General features: G+C 42.7%; 1 protein-coding gene across 1 annotated transcript in view; it reads left to right on the top strand.

The window, feature by feature from the left end:
- The window catches only part of si:ch211-197n1.2 (EF-hand calcium-binding domain-containing protein 6), a 63,851-nt gene that overhangs the window by 5,216 nt on the left and 33,448 nt on the right, over positions 1-25,187 (top strand). Inside the window, exons 3-10 of the mRNA XM_052464375.1 lie at positions 284-384; positions 671-748; positions 2,282-2,461; positions 8,640-8,780; positions 11,777-11,913; positions 13,040-13,182; positions 13,339-13,538; positions 16,892-17,002. Coding sequence (XP_052320335.1) covers positions 284-384; positions 671-748; positions 2,282-2,461; positions 8,640-8,780; positions 11,777-11,913; positions 13,040-13,182; positions 13,339-13,538; positions 16,892-17,002 — 1,091 coding nt within the window. The remainder of the gene's footprint in view (positions 1-283; positions 385-670; positions 749-2,281; positions 2,462-8,639; positions 8,781-11,776; positions 11,914-13,039; positions 13,183-13,338; positions 13,539-16,891; positions 17,003-25,187) is intronic.

Below are 25,187 nucleotides of genomic sequence, written 5' to 3'. Positions count from 1 at the left end.
GGAAGGGCTAGCCTGCCTATGACATCAGCATAGTTCCTAGTGGATGTCACTTAGCTTCCTCTGTTTTGTTGGATGTGAGATGTTGAGTCATTATTGTTTTGACATGGTCAAATCTGTCAAAATTAATTTTGATGAAATGTTTCATGTTCTGATGGTTGATTGGTGTATTGAATGAACTAACAAAACGAATGAACAACTGACCAAACGAATTAACAAATGAATGCACTGAATAGACTGAGCGAGCTATAGTCACTGCATTGATATCTTTGTGTTCTACCTCCAGCTTGAGCACGAGCTAAGGCAGAACATTCAGTTGTTAGGACATTTGAACCTTCAACGAATGTTCAAGAACAACCATCCGGAGCGAAAAGCACTGGCCAACAGGTTAAGCTTTGACTAACACGAGCACGCACGTGTACACACACACACACACGCACGCACGCACGCACGCATGCACGCACGCACGCACGCACACACACACACACACACACACACACACACACACACACACACACACACACACACACACACACACACACTTTAAAAAAATGATATTACCTACACAAAATCTTCTCCCTATACATTAACACCTACAAACACACAGCTACAGGATGTCCTTTATCCTATATGGTTTCTAGATCCCTCCCCTCTCTCTTGTCTATGCTCACAGAGATGTGTTGCTGATGATCCTCACCAAGTTTCTGGGCCGATTCATCACACTGCAGCAGTACAGCCAGTTGCTGCTCCGGTTAGTACATCAACCAATTTCAATAAATATCACATTTTAGTAGTATAGTGCATTCAAATGCATTTGTTGCAAAGTGCTGGGTAAAGGAGTCAGCGAGGTTGACAATATAAAGAAAAAACATAATAGAAGTCTAAAACTCTATAGGGCGGCAGGTAGCCTAGCGGGTAGAGTGTTGGGGCAGTAACTGAAAGGTCGCTGGTTCGAATACACGAACTGACACGGTGGAAAATCTGTTGATGTGCCCTTGAGAAAGGCACTTCACTCTAATTTGCTCCCTTACAGAAAGAAAGAATAAACTCCTACTATGGCTGACCGTTTGAAACGACACATTTCACTGTACCTATCTGGTAGTACCAGTCAAAAGTTTGAACACACCTACTCATTCAAGTGTTTTTCTTTATTTTTACTCTTTTCTACATGGTAGAATAATAGTGAAGACATCATAACTATGAAATACATGGAAACATGTAGTAACCAAAGAAGTGTTTAACAAATCAAAACATACAATTATCTGTTCTTGCCATAATATGGACTTAGTCTTTTACCAAATAGGGCATTTATTTTAAATTGCATTTATTTGTTCTGCAATTCCTGAAGCTGCCAACTCGAATGAACTTGTCCTCTGCAGCAGAAGTAACTCTAGGTCTTCCTTTCCTGTGGTTTATGGTTTGTGCGACTGCACTTGAAGAAACTTTAAAAGTTCTTGAAATGTTTCCCAGATTGACTGACCTTCATGTCTCAAAGTAATGATGGACTGTCGTTTCTCTTTGCTTATTTGAGTTGTTCTTGACATAATATGGACTTGGTCTTTGACCAAATAGGTCTATCTTCTGTATACCACCCCTACCTTGTCCCAACACAACTGATTGGCTCAAATGCATTAAGAAGGGAAGACATTCCACATATTAACTGTTAACATGGCACACCTGTTAATTTAAATGCATTCCAGGTGACTATCTCATGAAGCTGGTTGACAGAATGCCAAGAGTGTGCAAGGTTGTCATCAAGGCAAAGGGTGAAGAAGAATTTGAAGAATCTCAAATATAAAATATATTTTGATTTGTTTAACACTTTTTTGGTTACTACATGATTCAATATGTGTTATTTCATAGTTTTGATGTCTTTACTATTATTCTATGTAGAAAATAGTAAACATTTAAAAATAACTTGAATGAGTAGGTGTGTCCAAACTTTTGACTGGTACTCTATATATATATTTGTTTTGTCTAGGAAACTCCTTTTCTAAAATCTGACTGTGTGTGAATGTTTTGGTTTGATTCACTGAAACAAAACATGAACTAGCCTACAATGAACTTGCCATGTGTAATAGAGTCATCTAAAAACAAAACCAATGAACCTGGGTTGGGGTCAATTCAATTTCAACTAAATTTTTAAAACTCAAAACTTCTCATAGAAAACCATGAATAATTCTTAAATTTGATCAAATCTAAAATAATCTCAATTCATCCCTGCAGTTAACTCCATCACTGGACTAAACCATACAGTAAAACATATCCGTTTTGAATCCTCCAGACTGCATTTGTCGAAGAAGGCAGCCATTAGCTTTGAGGAGCTGTGGGAGGCCATAAGAGAGTCTGGACCAGTCACTTGGTTTAACCCCACCCAGGATCCCAGCACAGCCCCTCCCCTTTCTCCAGCTAAAGTCACAGCCTCCCAGACCCTATCCCTATTGCGGGGACAGGCCCAGAACAGGTAAGTCTGGATTGAGAAGCTATGAGAATAGAAAGCTAAAATGTATATAGTATGTAAAAGATGTAAGTAGAAGCCTAACTGTTGTTGTCCATTAGTTTACTCCATTAGGGGAGGGATGGCAGGGTTAGGAGAACATAATAAAGGAACATGTATAAATACATTTTATATTCTAAAATTTATGAAATTATGTTTTTTCCCTCACCAATCTAAACACAATGCCCATAATAACATAGCGAAAACAGGTTTTAAGAAATAAATAAACAGAAAAACTTTATTTACATAAGTATTCAAACCCTTTGCCACGGGACTCGAAATTGAGCTCAGGTGCATCCTGTTTCCATTGATCATCCTTGAGATGTTTCCACAACTTGATTGGAGTCCACCTGAGGTAAATTCATTAGATTGGACATGATTTGGAAAGGCACACACCTGTCTATATAAGTTCCCACGGTTCCCTTGGCATGTCAGCGCAGAAACCAAGCCATGAGGTCGAAGGAATTGTCCGTAGAGCTCCGAGATAGGATTGTGTCGAGGCACAGATCTGGGGAAAGGTACCAAAAAATGTCTGCAGCATTGAAGGTCCCCAAGAACACAGTGGCTGCCATCATTCTTAAATGGAAAAAGTTTGGAACCACCAAGACTCTTCCTAGAGCTGGCTTTCCGGCCGAACTGACCAATTGGGGAAGAAGGACCGTGGTCAGGGAGGTGACCAAGGACCCGATGGTCACTCTGACAGAGCTCCAGAGTTCCTCTGTGGAGGAGGGACAACCTTCCAGAAGGACAACTATCTCTGCATCACTCCACCAATCAGGCATTTATGGTAGACAGAAGACAGAAGACAGAAGCCACTCCTCAGTAAAAGGCACATGACGGCCTCTTGGAGTTTGCCAAAAGGCACCTAAAGGACTCTCAGACCATGAGAAACAAGATTCTCTGGCCTGATGAAACCAAGATTGAACTCTTTGGCCTGAATGCCAAGCGTCTAGAGGAAAGCAGGCACCGCTCATCACCTGGCCAATACCATCTCTACGGTGAAGCATGGTGGTGGCAGCATCATGCTGTGGGATGTTTTTCAGTGCAGGGACTAGAAGCCTAGTCAGGATTGAGGGAAAGATGAATGCTGCTCCACACCGCTCAGGACCTCAAACTGGTGCGACACTCCACATCCAACCTGACAGATTTTGAGATGATCTGCATAGAAGAATGAGAGAAATTCCCCAAATACAGGTGTGCCAAGCCTGTAGCGTCGTACCCAAGAAGACTTGAGGCTGTAATCGCTGCCAAAGGTATTTCAACTAAGTACTGAGTAAACAGTCTGAATACTTATGTAAATGTCATATTTCAGTTTTTTATTTTTAATACATTTGCAAACATTTAAAAAATCTTGTACTTTGTCATTACGGGGTATTCTGTGTAGATTGATGAGGGGGGAAAACGATTTAATCAATTTTAGAATAAGGTTGTAACTTAAACAAAATGTGGAAAAAGTCAAGGGTTCTGAATACTTTCCAAATGCACTGATATACAGTGCCTTGCGAAAGTATTCGGCCCCCTTGAACTTTGCGACCTTTTGCCACATTTCAGGCTTCAAACATAAAGATATAAAACTGTATTTTTTTGTGAAGAATCAACAACAAGTGGGACACAATCATGAAGTGGAACGACATTTATAGGATATTTCAAACTTTTTTAACAAATCAAAAACTGAAAAATTGGGCGTGCAAAATTATTCAGCCCCTTTACTTTCAGTGCAGCAAACTCTCTCCAGAAGTTCAGTGAGGATCTCTGAATGATCCAATGTTGACCTAAATGACTAATGATGATAAATACAATCCACCTGTGTGTAATCAAGTCTCCGTATAAATGCACCTGCACTGTGATAGTCTCAGAGGTCCGTTAAAAGCGCAGAGAGCATCATGAAGAACAAGGAACACACCAGGCAGGTCCGAGATACTGTTGTGAAGAAGTTTAAAGCCGGATTTGGATACAAAAAGATTTCCCAAGCTTTAAACATCCCAAGGAGCACTGTGCAAGCGATAATATTGAAATGGAAGGAGTATCAGACCACTGCAAATCTACCAAGACCTGGCCGCCCCTCTAAACTTTCAGCTCATACAAGGAGAAGACTGATCAGAGATGCAGCCAAGAGGCCCATGATCACTCTGGATGAACTGCAGAGATCTACAGCTGAGGTGGGAGACTCTGTCCATAGGACAACAATCAGTTGTATATTGCACAAATCTGGCCTTTATGGAAAAGTGGCAAGAAGAAAGCCATTTTTTAAAGATATCCATAAAAAGTGTCGTTTAAAGTTTGCCACAAGCCACCTGGGAGACACACCAAACATGTGGAAGAAGGTGCTCTGGTCAGATGAAACCAAAATTGAACTTTTTGGCAACAATGCAAAATGTTATGTTTGGTGTAAAAGCAACACAGCTCATCACCCTGAATATACCATCCCCACTGTCAAACATGGTGGTGGCAGCATCATGGTTTGGGCCTGCTTTTCTTCAGCAGGGACAGGGAAGATGGTTAAAATTGATGGAGCCAAATACAGGACCATTCTGGAAGAAAACCTGATGGAGTCTGCAAAAGACCTGAGACTGGGACGGAGATTTGTCTTCCAACAAGACAATGATCCAAAACATAAAGCAAAATCTACAATGGAATGGTTAAAAAATAAACATATCCAGGTGTTGGAATGGCCAAGTCAAAGTCCAGACCGGAATCCAATCGAGAATCTGTGGAAAGAACTGAAAACTGCTGTTCACAAATGCTCTCCATCCAACCTCACTGAGCTAGAGCTGTTTTGCAAGGAGGAATGGGAAAAATTTTCAGTCTCTCGATGTGCAAAACTGATAGAGACATACCCCAAGCGACTTACAGCTGTAATCACAGCAAAAGGTGGCGCTACAAAATATTAACTTAAGGGGGCTGAATAATTTTGCACGCCCAATTTTTCAGTTTTTGATTTGTTAAAAAAGTTTGAAATATCCAATAAATGTCGTTCCACTTCATGATTGTGTCCCACTGGTTGTTGATTCTTCACCAAAAAATACAGTTTTATATCTTTATGTTTGAAGCCTGAAATGTGGCAAAAGGTCGCAAAGTTCAAGGGGGCCGAATACTTTCGCAAGTCACTTGCATATATATGGAAATTATGCAGACAATTACATTGATGGAAGCTACAATCTAAATTAAATGTTAAAGGTGATCTATCCCCCAATTTTTTGGTTTGTTTTATAAGTATAAATATTGTAAGTCATGCTATGGTTGTGCCGGGGTTGTACTTCAGACTTTAAGGAAAGTGTGAGTGTGTTATGGCTGAGATCTGCAAGTGTCAGACAGGTGGATGGTTAAGTTAGCATCTCTATTGCCTTCCTGAGAGCTGAAGTACTGTCGCCCCACAGCCTAGAAATGGCTTGGCAATGCAGTGTCTAAATTCCAACATAGTGAAATCATGATATTGGTTGGGACAGATACTGTACCACAACCCCAAAAACTACATTACTAGACCATCAGTTCTGAAATCTCTGGGTCAAAGAAGGCTGGGGATTGACTAACCCTGGAAAGATAACTCTAGACAAAAGGCAGGCTTAGGGTGAGTTAGCTACAAAGCTTTCGGGAAACTCACCCCCTGGATAGTCAGATTCAAACAATGCAGAGCCAAAATGGCCCTTTCTGTTTTAAGTTAATGCTGACGCAATTCTCCCGCTTTAGAGCAATCTCAGTTCAAACTTGGTAGGATGCTTTAAACACTGGGCACATTCATACTCCCTTTCTATCGACAGAGGAGCCCAAAACCACAGGACTCAGGGGAAAGGAGATTATTTAAGTATTTACCTCTTCTCTTTGGTGCCATTGTCGGGGTGTCAAATGGTGTGTGTGTGTGTATATGTGTGAGTGTGTGTGGGTGGGTGTGGGCGCATGCGCAAGAGACAGTTTGTCATCAGCAGCTCTCCACCGGGGAGGTATGTGTGTCTCCCCTGTCAGGGCAAACTGGCAAACCGGCTGTGGTGGACAGACAGACAGACAAACACACAGACACACACATAAACACATTCCAGCGGAGGCTGAGAAGGCCTGAGAGCCACCAGTTCAGAAATCCCCGTGACCAATTAGGAAGACCTGGAGACTCCTAGTCAGTTGGAGCAAAGAGAAGGGGAGAGGGGGAGTGAGAGACAGGGGGTGGGTGGGAGAGGGAGAGAAAGAGGGAAGAGTGAGGGAAAGAGAGCAGTAGGGGATTGAAAGGGAGGGAATACAAGAGAAAGAGTGACCAAAAAAGAACAGCATGAAAAACGAGGCAGTCGTGTAAAGTAACTAAGTAGTAACTAAGTACTACTTAAGTCGTTTTTGGGAATATGTGTACTCTACTTTACTATTTATATTTTTGACTACTTTTACTTTTACTCCACCAAATTAGAAACAAATATATGTAATTTTGCTCCCATACATTTTCCCTGACACCCGAAAGTACCAGTTACATATCAAATGCTCAGGCAGGACAGCAATATGGTCCAAATGAAAAACCTATCAATATAACACGCTGTCATCCCTACTGACTCTGATCTGGCCGACTCACTAAGCAGAAATCATGTGCTTGTAAATTATGTCTGAGTGTTGGAGTGTGCCCCTGGCTGTCCTTACATTTAATTTACTTTCACCTTTTACTTTTACTCAAGTATGACAATTGAGTACTTTTTCCACCACTGTACTTAATTAAGTACATTTAAAACCAGATACGTTTAGACTTTTACACAAGTAGTATTTTACTGTGTGACTTTCACACACTTTTACTTGAGTCATCTTTACTTGAGGTATCTTTACCTATATTCAAGAATGACAATTGAGTACGTTTTCCACTGAAAGGAAGAGAGAGAAAGTAAGAGGGTGGAGAGAAATGGAACTCAGGAATAGAGAGGAGTTAGAGGGACAGATAAAACGGTGCGAGCAAGAGAAAGGGGTAAGGGAGAGAAAGAAAAACTCAGGAAGAGAGAGGAGTGAGAAGCACAGAAAGGAGAGAGAGAGAGAGAGAGAGAGAGAGAGAGAGAGAGAGAGAGAGAGAGAGAGAGAGAGAGAGAGAGAGAGAGAAGAAAGAGAGAGGGAGGGAGAGTCAAATGGTTGTGAACTGTTTAATCCTGTTACCCCTTACTGATGTGTCTGATTGACAGGACTTTTTGCTCGCTTTCCATAAGGCGTTCACCCGCAGGCGTCCTAGTATTGTTATCTTTTGAAAACGTCTGTTAGTCAGTCACACTAGCAGCCACCCTGTGGACACTAGGCTACATTTATAAAGTAAGTAAAAGTAACTAGCCTTGTACAAGCCTAGGCATTTGTGCGAGCCAGAATGGCTCATTGGAAATGGAAATAATCTGTTTATGTAGCCTGAGGCAGCTTGATGTACAAGTACACCCCCTGGACAGGACACTAGTCTATCGCAGGGCCTTACACCCAATCTATCTCCTTAACATTTACAAAGTATTAGTGTGACTTTTTGGTCAAAAAAAAAAATGATTGGATATTTGGATATCACTACTTAATTGGAGTGACATTTGGAAAACAAAGAAGCAGTCTTTTTTTAATAGAGATCGTACTTTATATCTGCAATATGAATTGCAACCAAGAATCTGCTATGTTTGGTGCTTAAATAGTCATCATGAATCCAAACACACACACACACACACACACACACACACACACACACACACACACACACACACACACACACACACACACACACACACACACACACACACACACACACACACACACACACACACACAGTATGTACAGTGGGGCAAAAAAGTATTTAGTCAGACACCAATTGTGCAAGTTCTCCCACTTAAAAAGATGAGAGAGGCCTGTAATTGTCATCATAGGTACACTTCAACTATGACAGACAAAATGAGAAAGAAAAATCCAGAAAATCACATTGTAGGATTTTTAATGAATTTATTTGCAAATTATGGTGGAAAATAAGCCTCTCTCATCTTTTTAAGTGGGAGAACTTGCACAATTGGTGGCTGACTAAATACTTTTTTGCCCCACTGTATATGTATCTGAATGTCACAGAAAAGTTTTCACTTTCCGAAGCTGAATGCTAGACCAAAGATAGCTAGACAAGAGCATCTGCTTACAGCTGACTAAAATGTAAATGATGTGGTTCTCCCCACCACAGGTTCCTGGAGGTCATAGAGTCACGTCCCACAGAGCTCGGCCTACAGAGGATCAGTTTGATTGTAGCTCCAGAGCTGAAGAGATGTCTTGCACAGTTGGGCCTCAACTTAGAGGACCGGGAGTTTGAGAAGCTTTGGAAGAAGTGTGTTTCCCCCCTCAAAATCTCTATATATGTAGAAATAATTCATGAATAATACGATGTGGTACATAAGTAAAGTATGATGATTTTTGAAACGTTCAACATTATATACTGCATTAAGTATGTGCATCAGAGTTCGAGTCAAATCAAATTTAAGTCAAATCAAATTTCCCTAAAAAAGCTGAAAAGGTGAAGCATTTTTTTTTTAAATGTTTAAAAATATATATATGCAGTTGAAGTCAGGAGTTTACATACACCTTAGCCAAATACATTTAAACTCCTAGTAAAAATTCCCTTTCTTAGGTCAGTTAGGATCACCACTTTAATTTAAGAATGTGAAATGTCAGAATAATAGTAGAGAGAAGGTCAGGGCTTTGTGATGGCCACTCCAATACCTTGACTTTGTTGTCCTTAAGCCATTTTGCCACAACTTTGGAAGAATACTTGGGGTCATTGTCCATTTGGAAGACCCATTTGCGACCAAGCTTTAACTTCCTGACTGATGTCTTGAGATGTTGCTTCAATATATCCACATCATTTTCCTTCCTCATGATGCCATCTATTTTGTGAAGTGCACCAGTCCCTCCTGCAGCAAAGCACCCCCACAACATGATGCTGCCACCCCCGTGCTTCACGGTTGGGATGGTGTCCTCGGCTTGCAAGCCTCCCCCTTTTTCCTCCAAACATAATGATGGTCATTATGGCCAAACAGTTCTATTCTTGTTTCATCAGACTAAAGGACTTTTCTCAAAAAGTACAATCTTTGTCCCCATGTGCAAGTTGCAAATCATAGTCTGGCTTTTTTATGGTGGTTTTGGAGCAGTGGCTTCTTCCTTGCTGAGCGGCCTTTCAGGTTATGTAGATATAGGACTCGTTTACTGTGGATATAGATACTTTTGTACCTGTTTCCTCCAGCATCTTCACAAGGTCCTTTGCTGTCGTTCTGGGATTGATTTGCACTTTTTGCACCAAAGTACATTCATCTCTAGGAGACAGAACGCGTCTCCTTCGTGAGCGCTATAACGGCTGCATGGTTCCATGGTGTTTATGCTTGCGTACTATTGTTTGTACAGATAAATGTGGTACCTTCAGGCGTTCGGAAATTGTTCCCAAGGAAACAATTGTTGGAAAAATGACTTGTGTCATGCACAAAGTAGATGTCCTAACCGACTTGCCAAAACTATAGTTTGTTAAAAAGACATTTTGTGGAGTGGTGGAAAAACGAGTTTTAATGTCTCCAACCTAAGTTTATGTAAACTTCCAACTTCAACTGTATATACAGTACCAGTCAAAGGTTTGGTCACACCTACTTATTCCAGGGGTTGTCTTTATTTGTACTTTTTCTACAGTGTAGAATATATATTTGAGATTCTTCAACGTAGCCACTCTTTGCCTTGATGACAGCTTTGCAGACTCCTGGCATTCTCTCAACCATCTTCATGAGCCAGTCACCTGGAATGCATTTCAATTAACAGGTGTGCCATGTTAAAAGTTAATTTGTGGAATTTCTTTCCTTCTAATGCATTTGAGTCAATCAGTTGTTTTGTTACAAGGTATTGTAGGGGTGTTATAAATAAGATAGTGATTTGGTAAAAGACCAAGTCCATAATATGGCAAGAACAGCTCAAAGAAGCAAAGAGAAACAAAAGTCCATCATTACTTTAAGACATGAAGGTCAGTCAATCCGGAACATTTCAAGAATTTTGAACGTTTCGTCAAGTGCAGTCGCTAAAACCATAAAGTGTTATGATGAAACTGGCTCACATGAGGACCATCACAGGAAAGGAAGACCTAGAGTTACCTCTGCTGCAGAGGATGTTCATTAGAGTTTCCATCTTCGGAAATTGCAGACCAAATAAATAAATAAATAAATAAATAAATATATATTATTATTATTATAATGCTTCATTGAGTTCAAATAACAGACACCTCAACATCAACTGTTTAGAGGAGACTGTGTGAATTAGGTCTTCATGGTCGAATTGCTGCACAGAAACACTATTAAAGGACACCAATAATAAGAAGAGACTTTATTGGGCCAAGAAACACGAACAATGGACATTAGACCGGTGGAAATCTGTCCTTTGGTCTGATGAGTCCAAATTTGAGATTTTTGGTTCCAACCGCCGTGTCTTTGTGAGATGCAGAGTAGGTGAATGGATGAGCGCCGCATGTGTGGTTCCCACCGTGAAGCATGGAGGAGGAGGTGTGGTGGTGGAAGGTGCTTTGCTGGTGACACTGTCTGTGATTTATTTAGAATTCAAGGCACACTTAACCAGCATGGCTACCACAGCATTCTGCAGCGATACGCCATCCCATCTGGTTTGCGCTTAGTGGGACTATCATTTGTTTTTCAACAGGACAATGACTCAACACACCTTGAGGCTGTATAAGAGCTATTTAACCAAGAAGGAGATTGATGGAGTGCTGCATCAGATGACCTGGCCTCCATAATCACCCGACCTCAACCCAATTGAGAGGGTTTGGGATGAGTTGGACCGCAGAGTGAAGGAAAAGCAGCCAACAAGTGCTCAGAATATGTGCAAACTCCTTCAAGACTGTGGGAAAAGCTTTCCAGGTGAAGCTAGTTTAGATAATGCCAATAGTGTGCAAAGCTGTCATCAAGGCAAAGGGTGGCTACTTTGAAAAATGTTAAGTCTAAACTATATTTTTATTTGTTTAACACTTTTTTGTTTACTACATGATTCAATATGTGTTTCATAGTTTTGATGTCTTCACAATTATTCTACAATGTAGAAAATATAAAAAAAATAAAGAAAAACCCTTGAATGAGTAGGTGTGTCCAAACTTTTGACTGGTACTGTATATATTCAAACCACTTCGTATATTGAGTGACTTCAATTCCAATGTTCACCATATGCATGTATGCATGTTCAGTATTTCCTTTATGTATTCATGTACTGTCTGTGTGCATTGTATGAGGAAAACTGTAGTGGTACACCTCATTGTATGATTTTAGAAAATATGTTGACGAACAGATTTGACAGCGAAGGACTTGGAGCCGTGACCGTGAGAGGTTTGCTAAGGAAACTTGGACTGAGCCAGAGAAAGACCTCAGACACCAACGATAATAATGATCAAGTTTCATCTTCTAGCAATGGTGAAGACACCAAAGGTAAGAACAAAGGAAAGACATTCTGCATATCTTCATATTCCATCAGAAACGGTATGAGTCAAAAGATGTGATGCTGTTCACCACATTTGGTAATGTCTCTTTGTTGTTACTTAAACTTCAGTATTTACTAAAGTTTTGACTCAAGCACAACAAATTCGTAACATATTTTACCAATTGAATTCATAGCATATCATATGAATTGCACACACACACACACAAAAAAAGTTTTTTTTGCAGGAAGTAACATATCAGACTAAATGGATGACATTGTACACAATTGGATGACGTAGTACACAAAAAACGGGAACCCGTTTTGTCTCGTGAGCACCACTTTCAAAACTGCTGTCTGAAATTAAACAAACGTTCTGGAGCATCACTTTTAAGTATTATGTTTTTAAGTAAGTATTAACTACTGCATGTACAAACATTTGTCAACGTTTCAGTGGGTTGAAGCATGGCTCTTGAAACACCAGGGTTGTGCCTTTGACTCCCGTAGTGTAACACACTTAATGTAGGTGTCCCTTTCATATGTTGCATGGATAGAAGCATCTGCTAAATGACCATGTTATCAACACTATTGTCATACAATACATCCAGAGACAAGAACAGTTAGTGATTGCTGTGACCAATAGTTACCAATAGAGGGCACTGTAGTATCATACCAGTCAAAGGCACCTCCCTTATAAAATACTGCACAGTTCTACATCTTTAATCCATTCAAAGTCCACTAAATTAATATGTATAATTTTAAATGATTGATGTTGGATGTTCTTCTAATCTGAGTACCCCATAACCCCTATGATATTGAAGCTGTTACTCTCCAAGGTATGACTGGGTTAATATGCAATTCACAGTTGGGAAATAATGGGAAATTTCCGCTGAAATTAAAGGTGCGATCTGTAGGTTTTCCACATGCAAACAAGCCTTATTGTCTTAAATAACTATTCATTCATAAATTCATAAATTATTTATTAGTTAAGTTTAGGTACATGTGAATTCTTCAAAGTTCGAGGGCTATGTGTCTGTAGCTGAAATTATCATTGATGCGTGCCAGTGGGGAATTTTAAAGTTTGCTCATAGATACTAAACCACTCTTTTTTTACCCTTCATGGCCTTATGCTTTCAGCCAGACCCAGGGCCCTGTCGAAGTCGGAGGAGGAGCGTGGGGTATCCATCACCATGGAGAAGTGGCTGAAGGACAAGTTTAGGGAGGGCGTCCAGAGAATGAAATCCCAGTTTGACCAACTGGATCCAGACCAGACCTGCAAGGTGAGTCTGTTGACAGCTAGGAATTGGAAACAGGTGAAGATTCAATATTGTTTAACTTTTAGTCAAACTATTGGCCTGGTATTGAACTGAAGAATGAAATAAAGAAATTCAACGTATTGAAACTAGGTCTGTGTGTTTGCCGGGTCATTTGTCTAGGTGGGCCTGGAGGAGTTTCTGCAGGTGCTGAAGATCTTTGGCCTGAATCTAAAGAGGGAGCATGTGGGCTTGTTTTTGGCTCGCTGTGGCCTGGGACTGAACAAGACAGGTGTGATCCATTACCCAGAGTTCCTCCGCATGTTTCAGGACCGCAGCGAGGAAGGGGTCACACATAGGATCCTATCCAATCCACAACACAGGTCAGAGGTCACAGCCGGACAGTTACAATCCAATGGGCAAAACTGGTTGTGTCCTTGAAGTTCTTTTGTGACATTGTTGTCCAGTTGTAAACTGTTTTTATTCTATTTAACTAGGCAAGTCAGTTAAAAACAAATTCTTATTTACTATGACGGCCTACACCGGTCAAACCCGGACGACTGGGCCAGTTGTGCACCTCCCTATGGGTCTCCCAATCACAGCCGGTTGTCATACAGCCTGGATTCAAACCAGGGGGTCTGTAGTGACACCTCTAGCGCTGAGATGCAGTGCCTTAGAGCACTGAGCCACTCGGGAGGCCCAATACTTCACGTACAGTCATGGCCAAAAGTTTTGAGAATGACACAAATATATATTTTCACAAAGTGTGCTGCCTCAGTTTGTATGATGGCAATTGGCATATACTCCAGAATGTTATGAGGAGTGATCAGATGAATTGCAATTAATTGCAAAGTCCCTCTTTGCCATGCAAATGAACCTAATCCCCCAAAAACATTTACACTACATTTCAGCCCTGCCACAATAGGACCAGCTGACATCATGTCAGTGATTCTCTCGTTAACACAGGTGTGAGTGTTGACGAGGACAAGGCTGGAGATCACTCTGTTATGCTGATTGAGTTCGAACAACAGACTGGAAGCTTCAAAAGGAGGGTGGTGCTTGGAATCATTGTTCTTTCTCTGTCAACTATGGTTACCTACAAGGAAACACGTGCTGTCATCATTGCTTTTGCACAAAAAGGGCTTCACCGGCAAGGATATTGCTGCCAGTAAGATTGCACCTAAATCAACCATTTATCGGATCATCTAAAACTTCAAAGAGAGCAGTTCAATTGTTGTGAAGAAGGCTTCAGGGCACCCAAGAAAGTCCAGCAAGCGCCAGGACCGTCTCCAAAAGTTGATTCAGCTGCGGGATCGGGGCACCACCAGTACAAAGCTTGCTCAGGAATGGCAGCAGGCAGGTGTGAGTGCATCTGCACGCACAGTGAGGCAAAGACTTTTGGAGGATAGCCTGGTGTCAAGAAGGGCAGCAAAGAAGCCACTACTCTCCAGGAAAAACATCAGGGAAAGAATGATATTCTGCAAAAGGTAGAGGGATTGGACTGCTGAGGACTGGGGTAAAGTCATTTTCTCTGATTTTCAGATTGTTTGGGGCATCCGGAAAAAAGCTTGTCCGGAGAAGACAAGGTGAGCGCTACCATCAGTCCTGTGTCATGCCAACAGTAAAGCATCCTGAAACCATTCATTTGTGGGGTTGCTTCTCAGCCAAGCTCACTCACAATTTTGCCTAAGAACACAGCCATGAATAAAGAATGGTACCTCAGAGAGCAACTTCTACCAACCATCCAGGAACAGTTTGGTGACGAACAATGTCTTTTCCAGCATGATGGAGCACCTTGCCATAAGGCAAAAGTGATAACTAAGTGGCTCGGGGAACAAAACATTGATATTTTGGGTCCATGGCCAGGAAACTCCCCAGACCTTATTAATATTAATATTAATAATATTAATATATGCCATTTAGCAGACGCTTTTATCCAAAGCGACTTACAGTCATGTGTGCATACATTCTACGTATGGGTGGTCCCGGGGATCGAACCCACTACCCTGGCGTTACAAGCACCATGCTCTACCAACTGAGCTACAGAAGGACCTTAATCCCATTGAGAACATGTGGTCAATCCTCAAGAGGCGGGTGGACAAACAAAAATCCACAAATTCTGACAAACTCCAAGCATTGATTATGCAAGAATGGGCTGCCATCAGTTCAGGATGTGGCCCAGAAGTTAATTGACAGCATGCCAGGATGGATTGAAGAGGTCTTGAAAAAGAAGGGTCAAAACTGCAAATATTGACTGTTTGCATCAACCTCATGGAATTGTCAATAAAAGCCTTTGACACGTATGAAATGCTTGTAATTATAGTTCAGTATTCCATAGTAACATCTGACAAAAATATCTAAAGACACTGAAGCTGCAAACTTTGGAAATTAATATTTGTGTCATTCTCAACTTTTGGCCACAACTGTATTATTAGCGACCACAGAATGTCTTTACCTGGTTGCAATCTATTTATGTGACATCTCATTAACCAGAAAACCAGTTTAGACCCTTCAGTGATGTCATTATTTGGCTACGCACTCACGCAATGACTGGTTCAGTGGAACTGGTTTGTTCTTGTTTATGGATGTGTGATTTGATTTTGTATTTCGTCCTCATGCCCTGAGGGGACTTAATCGAAGTTACAGATTGTATCTTTTACATGTAGTTTAGAGTTCGAGTTACGAAGGCTTCTGGAAGTGCACCCTTGAGCTGCGATTTTTACAGTAAAACGTGCCCAGAGTACTCCCGATCACATCTAGCCTTCCTCTGTGCCACACGTATCAATTTATGCTTAAATGTTTAAAAGGCAGCAGAGGTTTACACTATGCTAGCTAGTAGGGTATTCATAGGCTAATTTATTACTTTCCTGATTAAGGACCCTAAATTGGATAAAGTGGGACTAGCAAACATTAGCACAGATTAATTTAGCTGATTTTACAGTCCCTTTCCCGGGGATGAGTTACCACGACGATAGCATACAGAAGTCAGCCGTCCTTTGTCGGAGGTTAGCTCTACCCAGATTAAGCGAAGTGTGTGTGCGTGTGTGTGTTTGGGAGGCTGCTTGACATAAGACTTGCGAACTGGACTTGATGGGTGGGTTTTACGTATCATTGTGTACTTTGGGCTTTGGGGTATTTACGTTGGGTTGTTGAAGCCTGTAAACTGGAGTTAGGGATCTATGGTCACAGCACAAGTACACTGAATAGAAACACAAATGCAACATGCAACAATTTCAAAAATGTTACTGAGCTACAGTTCATATACGGAAATATATCTTGTGTGACCACCATTTGCCTCATGCAGTGTGACGCATCTCCTACACATAGAGTTGATCAGGCTGTTGATAGGGGCCTGTGATAGTGTGATTTTCAGCTTCCAGGAAATGTGTACAGATCGTTGCATTATCATGCGGAAACATGAGGTGATGGCGGCATATAAATGGCATGACAATGGGCCATCTATATGATGGCCCATTCGTCATGGTATCGCTGTCCAATCAAATTACCATCGATTATACGACGGCTAAGTGCTGTATCCAGGCACTCCATTCGTTCATTTTGGTACAGTGTGTCACCTTCTCTGATTATCAAGCTGTTTTCAAACACAAAGCATACCGGTATTACATTTTTTAAATGTCATATACTATAAAACTTAATGTTTTTGCAGAACCAAAATGCCTACTGTTTATGCAAGAACGGGTATTCGGACAAGGCCAATGTCTTCTTTTTAACACAGGTTTCACCATATCCAGGGGAGCATCAGCCATGCATCCACAGTCACCATGGTGGAGGCTAAACTGGCTCGACTCTTCCAGTCAGAGTACCTCGCTCTGTTAGAAATGTTTCAGTAAGTATAGAGTCACATGGTGACTCAACAAATAGCAAATATGAGCATATTGTAGCAGCTACATACACTACATGACTAAAGGTACGTGGACACCTGCTCATTGAACATCTCAATACAAAATCATGGACATTAATATGGAGTTTGCTGTTATAACAGCCTCCAGTCTTCTGGGAAGGCCTTCCAATAGATGTCGGAACATTGCCGCGGGGACCATTCAGTCACAAGAGCAGGCACTGATGTTGGACGATTAGGCCTGGCTTGCAGTCATTCATTCCAAAGGTGTTCGTTGGGGTTTAGGTCAGGGCTCAATCAGTCAAGCCAGTCAAGTTCTTCCACACTGATCTCAACAAACCATTTCTGTATGGACCTCGCTTTGAGCACAGGGGCATTATCATGCTGAAACAGGAAAAGGCCTTCCCCAAACTATTGCCACAAAGTTCAAAGCATTGAAAAGCATTTTAAAAAGTAATAAATCCATGCTATATAGCCTACACCTTCACAATAAATACGTTATTTATTTTAGACAGGTTTAAAGAAGCATGATATGAAGAAAATGTATTCTATTTCAGAAATACAGAATAGCATACTCTGAGCTCTTCTTATGTTAGGTCCTGGGGCAGTATTCACAAAACCTTCTTAAGAAGAAATTCCTTCTTAAGTGACATTTTTTCCTTAACTATAGGCTTAAGAACAAAGTTAAGAAACATTGCCATTCCTCAATAAAGTTATTGGAAATGTTCTTAACAAGGTTTTTCCTAAGTTTCGTCCTAAGAAATAAGTAGAAGAAGGAATGGGATTCATGAAATAATGCTTTAGAATTTCTTCTTGGAAATGTACTTAACTTTAGGACAGCTAAACCCTTGTCTTGAGACGAATGGATACTTTTGTAACCATAAATGTTTTCTTGCCCCACAGACAGAGTTGGCTACCGGATATTTAAATACAGCAAGAATACAAATTAAACATGCATTATCTAGCTAACTAGTAATTTACAATATATTACAATATTCTAGAAGCGTAAAAAGCTAGCGCTATCTTGTCAATTTGCAAAGAATAACTTGGCTAGCTTAGCTAACATTTACGTCGTTAGCTATGTTGGCTATAATGTCTTTGCACTTTAGCTAGCTAACGTAACTAATTAACTTACCGGTCGCACAGTCCCTCTACCACCATCTCTATGATGGACGACACCCTCTCCTCCAGCTGGTCCACATGAATGGTCTCTCAGCTCCCTTCTTCTTAGCAGCCAACTTGATGTCGGACCACTTCTTTTTTACGGTGTCACTGTCTCTTGCCATACCCCCAACGGCAGAGACAGACTTGGCCACTCTCGCCCATCCTTTCTTTTTGGTCTCTGCAGTGACCCCGCAGCTATCAAGTCTCCCCAACAGCAACCTTTTCCTGGGTGCCAAACTCAGCAAAAAAAGAGAACGTCCTCTCGCTGTCAACTGCGTTTATTTTCAGCAAACTTAACAAGTGTAATATTTGTATGAACATAACAAGATTCAACAACTGAGACATAAATTGAACAAGTTCCACAGACATGTGACTAACAGAAATGGGATAATGTGTCCCTGAACAAAGGGGGGTCAAAATAAAAAGTAACAGTCAGTATCTGGTGTGGCCACCAGATGCATTAACTTAGGGCTGCAATCCTGTTAAAGGGATCGATATGACAACAGCCAGTGAAAGTGCAGGGCGCCAAATTCAAAACAACAGAAACCTCAAAATTAAAACTCCTCAAACATACAAGTATCTTATACCGTTTTAAAGGTAATCTTGTTGTTAATCCCACCACAGTGTCCGATTTTAAATAGGCTTTACAGTCAAAAGCACCACAAACGGTTATGTTAGGTCACCACCAAGCCACAGAAAGACAGCCATTTTTCCAGACAAAGAGAGGAGTCACAAAAAGCACAAATAGAGATAAAATTAATCACTAACCTTTGATGATCTTCATCAGAGGACACTCATAGGACTTCATGTTACACAATACATATATGTTTTGTTTGATAAAGTTCATATTTATATAAAAAAATCTCAGTATACATTGGAGCGTTACGTTCACTAGTTCCAAAAACATCCGGTGATATTGCAGAGAGCCACATCATTTTACAGAAATACTCATTATAAATGTTGATGAAGTGTTAGACATGGAAATATCAAATTACATTTACATTTACATTTAAGTCATTTAGCAGACGCTCTTATCCAGAGCGACTTACAAATTGGTGCATTCACCTTATGACATCCAGTGGAACAGCCACTTTACAATAGTGCATCTAAATCTTTTAGGGGGGTGAGAAGGATTACTTATCCTATCCTAGGTATTCCTTAAAGAGGTGGGGTTTCAGGTGTCTCCGGAAGGTGGTGATTGACTCCGCTGTCCTGGCGTCGTGAGGGAGTTTGTTCCACCATTGGGGGCCAGAGCAGCGAACAGTTTTGACTGGGCTGAGCGGGAACTGTACTTCCTCAGTGGTAGGGAGGCGAGCAGGCCAGAGGTGGATGAACGCAGTGCCCTTGTTTGGGTGTAGGGCCTGATCAGAGCCTGGAGGTACTGAGGTGCCGTTCCCCTCACAGCTCCGTAGGCAAGCACCATGGTCTTGTAGTGGATGCGAGCTTCAACTGGAAGCCAGTGGAGAGAGCGGAGGAGCGGGGTGACGTGAGAGAACTTGGGAAGGTTGAACACCAGACGGGCTGCGGCGTTCTGGATGAGTTGTAGGTGTTTAATGGCACAGGCAGGGAGCCCAGCCAACAGCGAGTTGCAGTAATCCAGACGGGAGATGACAAGTGCCTGGATTAGGACCTGCGCCGCTTCCTGTGTGAGGCAGGGTCGTACTCTGCGGATGTTGTAGAGCATGAACCTACAGGAACGGGCCACCGCCTTGATGTTAGTTGAGAACGACAGGGTGTTGTCCAGGATCACGCCAAGGTTCTTAGCGCTCTGGGAGGAGGACACAATGGAGTTGTCAACCGTGATGGCGAGATCATGGAACGGGCAGTCCTTCCCGGGAGGAGGAGCAGCTCCGTCTTGCCGAGGTTCAGCTTGAGGTGGTGATCCGTCATCCACACTGATATGTCTGCCAGACATGCAGAGATGTGATTCGCCACCTGGTCATCAGAAGGGGGAAAGGAAGATTAATTGTGTGTCGTCTGCATAGCAATGATAGGAGAGACCATGTGAGGTTATGACAGAGCCAAGTGACTTGGTGTATAGCGAGAATAGGAGAGGGCCTAGAACAGAGCCCTGGGGACACCAGTGGTGAGAGCGCGTGGTGAGGAGACAGATTCTCGCCACGCCACCTGGTAGGAGCGACCTGTCAGGTAGGACGCAATCCAAGCGTGGGCCGCCGGAGATGCCCAACTCGGAGAGGGTGGAGAGGAGGATCTGATGGTTCACAGTATCGAAGGCAGCCGATAGGTCTAGAAGGATGAGAGCAGAGGAAAGAGAGTTAGCTTTAGCAGTGCGTAGCGCCTCCGTGATACAGAGAAGAGCAGTCTCAGTTGAATGACTAGTCTTGAAACCTGACTGATTTGGATCAAGAAGGTCATTCTGAGAGAGATAGCGGGAGAGCTGGCCAAGGACGGCACGTTCAAGAGTTTTGGAGAGAAAAGAAAGAAGGGATACTGGTCTGTAGTTGTTGACATCGGAGGGATCGAGTGTAGGTTTTTCAGAAGGGGTGCAACTCTCGCTCTCTTGAAGACGGAAGGGACGTAGCCAGCGGTCAGGGATGAGTTGATGAGCGAGGTGAGGTAAGGGAGAAGGTCTCCGGAAATGGTCTGGAGAAGAGAGGAGGGGATAGGGTCAAGCGGGCAGGTTGTTGGGCGGCCGGCCGTCACAAGACGCAAGATTTCATCTGGAGAGAGAGGGGAGAAAGAGGTCAGAGCACAGGGTGGGGCAGTGTGAGCAGAACCAGCGGTGTCGTTTGACTTAGCAAACGAGGATCGGATGTCGTCGACCTTCTTTTCAAAATGTTTGACGAAGTCATCTGCAGAGAGGGAGGAGGGGGGGGGGATTCAGGAGGGAGGAGAAGGTGGCAAAGAGCTTCCTAGGGTTAGAGGCAGATGCTTGGAATTTAGAGTGATAGAAAGTGGCTTTAGCAGCAGAGACAGAGGAGGAAAATGTAGAGAGGAGGGAGTGAAAGGATGCCAGGTCCGCAGGGAGGCGAGTTTTCCTCCATTTCCGCTCGGCTGCCCGGAGCCCTTTATATAGCCCTTCGTACATCAGCTGATATCTCAAAGTGCTGTACAGAAACCCAGCCTAAAACCCCAAACAGAAAGCAATGCAGGTGTAGAAGCATGGTGGCTAGGAAAAACTCCCTAGAAAGGCCAAAACCTAGGAAGAAACCTAGAGAGGAACCAGGCTATGTGGGGTGGCCAGTCCTCTTCTGGCTGTGCTGGGTGGAGATTATAACAGAACATGGCCAAGATGTTCAAATGTTCATAAATGACCAGCATGGTCGAATAATAATAAGGCAGAACAGTTGAAACTGGAGCAGCAGCACAGTCAGGTGGACTGGGGACAGCAAGGAGTCATCATGTCAGGTAGTCCTGGGGCACGGTCCTAGGGCTCAGGTCCTCCGAGAGAGAGAAAGAAAGAGAGAATTGGAGAGAGCATATGTGGGGTGGCCAGTCCTCTTCTGGCTGTGCCGGGTGGAGATTATAACAGAACATGGCCAAGATGTTCAAATGTTCATAAATAACCAGCATGGTCGAATAATAGTAACGCAGAACAGTTGAAACTGGAGCAGCAGCATGGCCAGGTGGACTGGGGACAGCAAGGAGTCATCATGTCAGGTAGTCCTGGGGCATGGTCCTAGGGCTCAAGTCAGTTGAAACTGGAGCAGCAGCATGGCCAGGTGGACTGGGGACAGCAAGGAGTCATCATGTCAGGTAGTCCTGGGGCATGGTCCTAGGGCTCAGGTCCTCTGAGAGAGAGAAAGAAAGAGAGGAGAGAATTAGAGAACGCACACTTAGATTCACACAGGACACCGAATAGGACAGGAGAAGTACTCCAGATATAACAAACTGACCCTAGCCCCAAGACACATAAACTACTGCAGCAAAATACTGGAGGCTGAGACAGGAGGGGTCAGGAGACATTGTGGCCCCATCTGAGGACACCCCCAAAATATATACCTCTCCTTAATGCAACTGCTATGTCAGATTTAAAAATAACTTTACGGAGAAAGCAAACCATGCAATAATCTGAGATGGCGCTCAGAAAACAAATACAATTATCCGCCATGTTGGAGTCAACAGAAATCAGAAATTACATTACAAATATTCCCTTACCTTTGATGATCTTCATCAGAATGCACTCCCAGGAATCGCAGTTCCACAATAAATGTTTGATTTGTTCGATAATGTCCATTAATTATGTCCAAGTAGCTACTTTTGTTCGGGCGTTAGGTACACATATCCAAACGCTCGTGCAGGTCAGGCATAACGTCGGACAAAAAGTTATATTACAGGTCGTAGAAACATTTCAAACTAAGTATAGATTCAATCTTTTGGATGTTTTTATCATAAATCTTCACTAATGTTCCAACCGGAGAATTGCTTTGTGTTTAGAGAAGCCATGGAACGCAGGTCGCTATCATGTGAAATGCGCAAGACCAGGAAATGGCTCTCTGCCAGTAACCTGACTTATTCAGCTCTTATTCAGCCCCACATCACAGTAGAAGCCTCATTCAAGTTTCTAAAGACGGTTGACATCTAGTGGAAGCCCTAGGAAGTGCAACTTCATCCATATCCCACTGTGAATTCAATAGGGGCTAGGTTGAAAATCTACCAACCTCAGATTTCTCACTTCCGGTTTGGATTTCTTCTCAGGCTTTTGCATGCCATATGAGTTCTCTTATACTCACAGACATCATTCAAACAGTTTTAGAAACTTCAGAGTGTTTTCTATCCAATACTAATACTAATATGCATATATTAGCAACTGGGACTGAGGAGCAGGCCATTTACTCTGGGCACCTCTGGGTACCTTCCATCCAAGCTACTCAATACTGCCCCTGCAGCCATAAGAAGTTTAAGTACTGCAGTGCATCTCCTCCTCATGGACTGCACCAGATTTGCCAGTTCTTGCTGTGAGATGTTACCCCACTATTCCACCAAGGCACCTGCAAGTTCCCGGACATATCTGGGGGGAATGGCCCTCGCCCTCACTCTCCGATCCAACAGCTCCCAGGCGTGTTCAATGGGATTGAGATGCGGGCTCTTCGCTGGCCATGGCAGAACACTGACATTCTTGTCTTGCAGAAAATCATGCACAGAATGAGCAGTATGGCTGGTGACATGGTGTCATGGTCATGCTGAAGGGTCATGTCAGGATGAGCCTACAGGAAGGGTACCACAATGAGGGAGGAGAATGTCTTCCCTGTAACATACAGGGTTGAGATTGCCTGTAATGACAACAAGCTCAGTCCGATGATGCTGTGACACACCCCAGACCATGACGGACCCTCCACCTCCAAAATCGATCCCGCTCCAGAGTACAGGCCTCGATCTAACGCTCATTCCTTCGACGATAAACACGAATCTGACCATCACCCCTGGTGAGACAAAACCGCGACTCGTCAGTGAAGAGCACTTTTTGCTAGTCTTGTCTGGTCCAGCGATGGTGGATTTGTGCTCATAGGCAACATTGTTGCCGGTGATGTCTGGTGAGGACCTGCCTTACAACAGGCCTATACAAGCCCTCAGTCCAGCCTCTCTCAGCATCTTCCGGGCAGTCTGAGCACTGATGGAGGGATTGTGCGTTCCTGGTGTAACTCGGGCAGTTGTTGTTGGCATCCTGTACCTGTCCCGCAGGTGTGATGTTCGGATGTACCGATCCTGTGCAGGTGTTGTTACACGTGGTCTGCCACTGCGAGGACGATCAGCTATCCGTCCTGTCTCCCTGTAACGCTGTCTTAGGCGTCTCACAGTACGGACATTACAATTTATTGACCTAGCCACATCTGCAGTCCTCATGCCTCCTTGCAGCATGCCTAAGGCATGTTCCCACAGATGAGCAGGGACCCTGGGCATCTTTCTTTTGGTGTTTTTCAGAGTCAGTAGAAAGGCCTCTTTAGTGTCCTAAGTTTTCACAACTGTGACCTTAATTGTCTACCATCTGTAAACTGTAAACGACCGTTCCACAGGTGCATGTTCATTAATTGTTTATTTTTCATTGAACAAGCATGGGAAACCGTGTTTAAACCCTTTACAATGAAGATCTGTGAAGTTATTTGGATTTTTACTAATTATCTTTTAAAGACAGGGTCCTGAAAAAGGGACGTTTCTTTTTTTGCTGGGTTTCTTTCATCCACCATCACTTCAATCTCTTTTCCTGGTCATCCATTTTTGATTTTGATATAGCTAGTCTGATGTCTATAATGTGTGAAAAATAACCAAATAACCAAATCCGATCATCCCTGTCACATAGGCTTATTTATTGGTTTCAAGCACGTCACTAATGTCAATGCAACATAAGAAGATACTAATGTAGTTCTTAAGAAAGATATGTGCTTCAAACCGATGTGCTTAATATTAGGAAAGTTGAGAAATAAATATAGTAGGACTAGCCTATAGAAAGCTGATCGGATCCTCCTTTTTTTAGTAGAGGCCATCAATTGTATAGTCTATAGGAATGTTGCGCAACGTGAGCTCATAGGCTCTCATGAAGTGTTTGATTTTCGAGCATATTTTCATTGATGTCAGAGCGATTAGACTAAAGGGACAATAGAGTGCTGACTACCAGGCAGTTAGCAAGTTTGGTAGGCTACTAATGACCATGAGCAGCATCATAGTTTGGAGAAGCCTCATTTTATGGTGACAAAACGGTCACATGGAATATGACTGCCTTCATGACTCTTGACCGCTGGTGTGGCCTTAATACGATCACCGCAACAGTCTTAGCCCCAGACCATTATTCCCCCTCCACCAAACTTTATAGTTGGCACTATAAATTTAGGGCAGGTAGCGTTCTCCTGGCATCCGCCAAACCCAGATTCGTCCGTCGGACTACCAGATGGTGAAGCGTAATTCATCACTCCAGAGAACACGCTTCCACTGCTCCAGAGTCCAATGGCGGTAAATTTTACACCACTCCAGCCAACACTTGGCATTGCACTTGGTGATCTTAGGCTCATGTGTGCGGCAGCTCGGCCAAGGTAACCCATTTTACAAAGAGGTC

The sequence above is a fragment of the Oncorhynchus keta genome, chromosome 16 (assembly GCF_023373465.1).
Source record: "Oncorhynchus keta strain PuntledgeMale-10-30-2019 chromosome 16, Oket_V2, whole genome shotgun sequence".
Classification (NCBI taxonomy): Eukaryota; Metazoa; Chordata; class Actinopteri; order Salmoniformes; family Salmonidae; genus Oncorhynchus; species Oncorhynchus keta.
This window is presented reverse-complemented; position numbering and strand designations above follow the sequence as displayed.